Source organism: Nicotiana attenuata, chromosome 1, assembly GCF_001879085.1.
Source record: "Nicotiana attenuata strain UT chromosome 1, NIATTr2, whole genome shotgun sequence".
NCBI classification, from domain to species: domain Eukaryota; kingdom Viridiplantae; phylum Streptophyta; class Magnoliopsida; order Solanales; family Solanaceae; genus Nicotiana; species Nicotiana attenuata.
Genome location: NC_031989.1, coordinates 30,309,883 through 30,317,685, shown reverse-complemented (window position 1 = coordinate 30,317,685; position 7,803 = coordinate 30,309,883). Strand labels below are relative to the sequence as shown.

Genomic DNA, 7,803 nt, shown 5'->3' with positions numbered 1-7,803 from the left:
TACTACTCTTTTCGTTTCTTTTCGTCTCTGTGATTTTTGTTCCCTTTTTATTGTCAACCTCCCAAGCTAATGTTGTAAGGTTTGATGGTCATGCAGATGCAATGCTATTTCCTTTTAATAAAATGATTATTCTTAGCAATGAGTATTCTGTTATGAATGAAACTTTTGATTATCATTCTTTTAGCAACATAAAGCAGGTTGTGTGATTAAAATTATAAGTGATATGTTTTGCTTGTGTGGTGATACTATAAGATTGCAACTCAAGATGGTGTTAAACTTTTTGACTTGAGGAACTTCAGATATTTTCTTTCTTTTTATGAGAATATACCAACTATAGCCAACGATTCTATTTTATAAATAAGTTAAAATATGTTCGAGTATCATTGACAGTTTTTTAGGGGCCATCTCCCTTTTACTATTCTGGTAGCGTTTTGACATAACAACAAATTTCAAGGCAATACAAAGTGTATTGATAAAACACTCCTTAGGAAGGGAGCTAAACAAAAAATCACACTGGTTTTAATATGTTCACATGTTCTATTCTCTTATTTTTATGGTTAGTTAATTAGTCATACATAGTTTAAGGAGCTATTTAAGCTTGTTCAATGATGAATTAAGCATGACTGTGTGAGCTTCAAAAAATTGGTAATTTCAACAGAAAACTCTGAAATTAATGAACTTTTTACTATTTTGTGTGTCTGGATCTATCTTCATAAGTATAGATTGGTGATTCATCTATTTTTTTTAGATATTATACTTGACAATTTTGAGGAAGACAAAACTATTTATCTATCCTACCGCTTTTATTTTCTTGGTTTGTGTTATTATTAGTAGGAATTTTTCTGTAGATCTCTTTGTTCTTAATCTTAGCAATGGAGGTATTAATTACTTTAGGTTGGTCTGATCAAAGAATAGTTACCAAGTTGCACTATATTTAGCACCATAATTGACATAAATTTCTTCTTTTATTGTCTACTTGAGCTAAACATCGAGTATATAGATGCTTCACATTAGTACATGTACCATTGCTTGTACATTCATTCTAAGATTATTCAAATTCAAATGGTGGTACCTGCCCCTGTTACTGTAAAATTAGTTATTATTAGCTTAGATGGGCGAGAAAGTAAAAAAGCATCTTAGAGTTGTATGTAATACAATTTCAACTTATAATTTTTATGTAGTTTGGAACGACAAATAGATGTATCAAAAATGAAAAACTTCAGTCCACACGCTTTGAATACAGTTTGTTTGTGTTTGGTGGCTGTCTGAATCCAAATGAAACATGTACAAATAATAGGACGTCGTGTTTATCTATCAAAAGAATTTTTTGTAGCAAACAGAACAACAAGTTAGCAATGTTAGGCCCGTGCTCAGCACGGTGTATATATATATATATATATAAGCAATGTATAAGATATATATATATATATTTATAGATATAGATATAGTATATATAATGTATATAAGCTATATAATTTACAAGAAATTGCGTTAGATAAAAAAAATTTTAAAAAAAATAGTCAAGGCCCATTTAGGCCCGGCCCCGGCCCACATAGCCCGGGACCATTAGTACACGGTCCCGGTACGGTTACACCCAAAAGCCCATGAAGCCCGGCCCACGAAGACCGGTCCGTTTAAGCCCGGACCATTTAAGCCCGGACCACGAAGCCTGTTTGGGACCGGGCCCGGACTGTTTGCCACCCTTATCTGCAACAATATATAACTGTCTTGGTAATATAAAAAATACAGCATATTCATTCTTGCTCTAATAGGTTACATTGATAACGTAAACATCTTTAAATCTATAGTGCACATAAATACAATCCATTTTCAAAATAGATGGACATCAACTTCACCCAATAATAGTGCATATCTCCTCAAATACCATCTCATTGTTGTTGTTTTATATGCGTTAAGACCCCAAATTCACTTATATAGCCGACTCCAACTTGTAGACGTCTGATATGTTATTATTGTTAAGAAATATCTTTAATTACATCATTAATTAGAAGTCCAAGAGAAGTATAAGATGATCCACCTTCCTCCATAGCTACTCTTCCCTTCTCCTTCATTTCCTTCATTTTTTTCCTAACTTCATTCTCTTCACTTTTTATCATCAATCTTTGTAAAGCACTCTCAATTTGTTGAGCATTCACTACATCAACTCTATTATTTCTCCCCTCAAAATCAATAACATAATCCATCCTAATTTCATCAGCAATTCCCAATTCTTTAACCAATAAAAATGCATTCATTTGTTGTTCTGCATATAGTGGCCAAGTTACAATTGGCACACCAAAATATACACTTTCTAGTATAGAATTCCATCCACAATGTGACACAAATCCTACTACTGATTTATGAGATAATATTGCTACTTGTGGTGCCCATCCTATCACTTTTCCAATTCCTTTTGTTCTTTCCAAGAACCCTTTTGGCAAAATTTCTTCAAAGTTGTTGTAATTGCTTGGTATATCTATTTTTCCCTTTGGTGGAGATCTTCTTAAAGACCACAAAAACCTGTTAGAACATAAAAATAAAATAAAATCAAATTAAAGAAAGGTTTTGATGCGTGAAAATAATTTTCCTTAAAAGAGATAATAAGTATATAATTATATATTGCCCGACCTAGCCCATGATGTAATAGGATTGAGCTAAAACCTTTGAAGCCCATTTAAAAACGAGGCTTTTAAGCCCGGCCCAAATAAGTCTGTGTGGCCATGAGACTTGCCCGAGGCTGGACTGGGTCGGCCTGCGAGCTTAATAACTTATTTGATTAAAAATATAAAAAAATTTTGAGAGCTAAAAATAACAAAAAGAGTTGTCTAACTCAAACTGGTAATATTTTTCATGCAAATATAAATATTTTTTCTTAAAATTTAATTATTTCTTAATATTTAAATAATTAACATTGCAGATAATTATATATTTAGATGAAAATAAAAATGTTAAGACATTTTGTTTCACAAGAGGATTCAAATGTGTTTGATGAAGAAGATCTGTTGATGTTGGATATGTCATGAACACCTTAAAAAAAATTTTGAGTAGTTTGTTTTGAGTATTGACTTTTAATGAATGAAATATTGTCCTCATTTTTTGTATTTTATTGTAATCTATTGGAACAATTTTGCGCGCGCGCGCGCGCGCGCGCACACACACACACACACACACATATATATATATATATATATATATATATATATGTAGCAAATGATTTTAGAATTGTTAACTCATTTCTAGNGGTTGGGCCAGGTGGTACTGACAGCTCTAATAGGAGATAACAGGTACCTCGTAAAATTAGTCAAGATACGCGTAAACTAACACAGAGGGAGTACAAATTACAAGTTTACAACTAACGGTACCTGTGACCGCAATGTTCCAGTGCAGTTGCTATTTCTTTGATTTGCTCTGCTTCAAAACTTCCCATGCTACCGAAACACAAAAACACTACAGATAAATCCGGTTGCTCATTTAACAACTCGATAATACTTTCAATTTCGGACGGATTATTTCGAAAATGACCACTTCTTGCAAAACTAACCACTGGACCAACTGGATAAATTGTTGGAACAATCTCAGAATCCATTAAAGCCTGAAGAGAAAAAGATTCAAGCTCGAAAAAAGTGTTAATAATAATCCCTTTAGTCTCTTTAAATCGACGAATTCCATCAAAAAACAATGTTGAAGCAATTCTTGAATTCAATAAATGTTTAGGCAAAACTTTAATAGGACATGGATTTTTAAAATATGAAATTGATAATTCCTTATTAGAGTTCATGTACTTAGACGTGTCTAAATTTTGCTCATTTCTTAGAGCTTGAAAATGAAGACATAAGCCAAGAAAAGCAGCATTTGAAGCAAAATAAATATAACTCGGAACGTTAAATTCGTTGGCTATGTCAATCATCGAGGTACAAAACATGTCAAGCACGAAACCAGCAAGACGAGGAATATTTTGAACATATTCTCGTACGTTTGATTTGTGACTATCGATGAAATCATAGAGGAAACTTTCGTGGTTATTCAAGAATCCAGAAGATGTTTTTTCGTCTAAGGAGATATCGATGAACTTCAAACGGGGTTGAGAAGTGAGAGACTGGATGAAATTTTGAACGCCATAATCTAAGGGAAGTTTCATGATGAGAACAGAGATGCAGATATCTTTATCATCTCTATTTAGGAGGAGTTTCGCGAATTCGATGGCTGATACGAGGTGACCTAATCCTGCTAAAGGAATGAATATTAGTTCATTCATCTTGGTATGGAGTATTTTCCTAAGGGTGATTTTGTTAGATAATGAATTTGATTGTTGTTAATTTATCTATGGGTAGAATATTTAGAGTTTATATATAAATATCTCATGACTAGAAGTTGAAACGAAATAGGGATATTTTGAATATGGAAATTTGAAGTTTCAAACTTCAAAGAATACATGTATCTAGAATTTTGACAAGTCCTTAGGTAAGAAAAGTCTTGGCTAATAACACTCATATGAATTGATAGGGCACTCATTATGAGACGTGCATATGTGATTAATAGAAATTAATCTAACCACAAAAGATAGAGGAATGAAGATGTTTTTTTTTTTTTTAATTTATACAATATCTTTTAATTCATATTTATTATTCTTGTACACTTCTTAATTATAAAGATATTTAATAGCATATATCATAAAAAAGATTTGCTTAACTACCATTTATGATCTCTAGTGAAGTTTTGCCTTTTTCTCCGATTTGAGGGACAAGGTGATGGCAAGCAGGAGTTCGAAATTATGTAATGATTCTTAACCCTTTTTACATATATAAATACCATTACAATATATTTATGAAGTGTTTACTTTATAATTATAGTCATAGATAATTAGATATACTATTCTTGTTGAGAAATATATTGCCAAAATTTCACGGTATAGCCAGTTTTCGGACTGGTCAATCAAAAATAGCCAGCGTTTACCAAGTCAATGAAAAATAGCCACCGTTTTGCTGCAATAGAGACCGGTCCAGCATAATATACTGGAGTTCGGTGCACTTGTGTATGAACTCCAGCATATTATGCTGGACCGGTATACTTTGCTGGCTCCAGTATAATATACTGGAGACTGGAGCACTGGTGCTCCAAACTCCAGTATATTATACTGGACCATTATACTTGCTGGAACTCCAGTATATTATGCTGGAGTTCTAGTGTATTTATGCTGGAACTCCATCATATTATGCTGGAGTTCTGGCATACTATCCTGGAACTCCAGTATAATATGCTGGAGTTCAAGTATACTTATGCTGGAACTCCAGCATAATATACTGGAGTATTTTCCGGGTTTTGAACAGTGTTTTCGTTCAGATTTATCTTTACATAAAAAGTGGCTAAATTTCGATTACTTTTGAAATTGGGCTATTTTTGAACGATCAGTTGTAAATCTGGCTATTTTTAAAAATCATGGTATTGTGTTTGTATAGGTAATGGACTACTTTTATATCATTGCGCAACTAATTGTAAAATAAATTTGGAAAACTTACAAAAATGTCCCAAATAAATCTCAACTTACCAACCTCTAGCCATTAGTCATAGACTTACCAAAACTAGCCAACAAAAATTGAAACACCAAATAATAGGATTCTTTCTATCAAAGAATCACATGCAAAAATCACCTTCCATATTTTTAAGCGTGATTAGCAACATTAGATACAAGATGGAAAGGAAATTTCATGGACGGGGTAGCAAATAAGGTGATGAAATACAAAAATCTATACAATATTCCAAAAATCTAAGCAAAAAAGGAACTTTTTCAATGGGTATAGTTGAAATTCATTGAAAATATATAGATAAGTCAATATACAAAATTTGAGGAAGTTGGAGGTGATTTGGACTGGTTTTGTATCAAAATTCGTAATTAAATCGAGTTCAAAAAAGTCTTCTGCGACACATGTATCAAACATGTATCACGCATGTATCTCAGACACAGGTATACATGGATATACATGTGATACACAATTGATACAAATATGATACATATGTGATACACAGTGTGATACACATATCATTTTTTTTCATGTTCAGCTTTTACTTCGAATTTTCAATTCAAACCACCTCAAAACTTCACCAAATCATCCCAAAACTTAGATTCAAGCTCCTTAAGTTGTGCCCAATCTATTCTAACAACACCCACTCAAAACAAAGCAAAAATTTGATATTTTTTTGCTTCAAATAGCTAATTGGCTAATTTGGCTAATATTAGTAATATTTTATCAATTGGACAATTTTTGTAATGAGCTACTTATAAATGGACATAGCTGGTAATTCCCCAATAAATTTTACTTTATCTATTTTTAGGTATTTGTGGCGACCTTTATCGCCAGTAAAGGTGTAATTGCAAAGGTATTTTTTGTCGCCGTAAAAGAATTATGTTGCCATAAGTCGCTAGTTCTAGGGGCAATCCGAAGCACTTTCAGTGGCGACTCTATTATGGTCTGGCGACTTTAGTCTCCACAAATGTCAATTACTTGTAGTCTCTCTAACTAATTGAAATAATAACAGAAAATTTGGGAAAAAATGGCGAAATTATTTATGGTTCTTCTAACAATCAAATATTTTATTAAAATAAGTTTGGTTTGTCAAAACGACTAATATATTTCTGACATAAAAGAAGTACTAAATATTTTGCATTTTAAATTAGTACTTTTATATTTGAACGATATAGGGTGGTCCATGGAACTTGATAAAGAAAATGTTAGTTTTGCTCTTACATTATATTATTAAAAATCAAAACGACTAAAAAATTGTAACGTAATATTATCATGTATAATTTTAGTAATCTATTATTTAAATAACTTATGGGTTATTGAGCTATACTTAATTACCTACTATTCAAATTTAAGTTAATCGGATCAATTTCTTGTAGAGGTTATTCTTTTGCTAGGAATATCTCCTAGTTGATCTCTGAAGGCTAGAGATAATTTTAGAGAGTTCGTATGTAACTAGTCAAACTTAACAAAATTAAAAGAATAATATTCAACACGAGTGTAAATTTGTTTATATTGCATCTAAAGAAAAGTCAAGTTAGTTAGCGTTAAGATAGATTAAGTAAAGTTGTGAAGTTACCTTCTGCTTGTGCAAATTTTGTAAAATACTGACTTTTAAGATTTTATATTTTCTCTGTGAATTTTAGTTTAAAGGTTAACTGATGATTCTTGTTTTGAATTATCAAGTAAATACTTACTAGGTACAATTTCATTTTGAATTTATCAAACTCAGTTTTGTAAGTGTTAAAACTATTTGAGCTCCAAACTAATAATAGGCGCGTTGATGAGAATGGCTCGTTAATTTTCATTTCATTGGAGGTAACTTCAAAATTTAAAGTTATCGTATACAGATTGAGCGTAATTTATTACATATTTTTTACATAGTTCAAGTGAAAAATAAGGTTTAGGGTTTAGGGTTTAGGGTTTAGGGTTTAGGGTTTAGGGTTTAGGTATGTCCAACTCATGCACATAGCCGGATGTCTGCATAAGCCACGGGTTCGATAAAACTAAATAATTTTTAACAAACTCTGTTTAAGTGTCCATATACATTTATACATATAATATATATAATGATGAACTGATTTATGATATACTATGAGCTGAGAAGCTCAACAACAAATACAGAAGAATAGAAAGAAGAAGAAAGGAATTAGAAGCAAAGATGAAGTCGAGAGAGAAGAGAGAAACAGATGATCTTGAGAGAGGAATTATCAAAGTGTTTTGAATTTATTTCATTGAGATGCATTTACAATGAGTTGATCATTCATATACATAGATAGAGCTG

General features: G+C 31.8%; 1 protein-coding gene across 1 annotated transcript; it reads right to left on the bottom strand.

Moving 5' to 3' along the window:
• Positions 1,733–4,316, bottom strand: LOC109223776 (anthocyanidin 3-O-glucosyltransferase 2-like). Its single transcript, XM_019388200.1, has 2 exons — positions 3,363–4,316; positions 1,733–2,520 (listed from the first exon to the last, which is right to left on the bottom strand). The coding sequence occupies exons 1-2, from the start codon at positions 4,253–4,255 to the stop codon at positions 1,977–1,979; spliced, it is 1,437 nt and encodes a 478-aa protein (XP_019243745.1). The 5' UTR covers positions 4,256–4,316; the 3' UTR covers positions 1,733–1,976.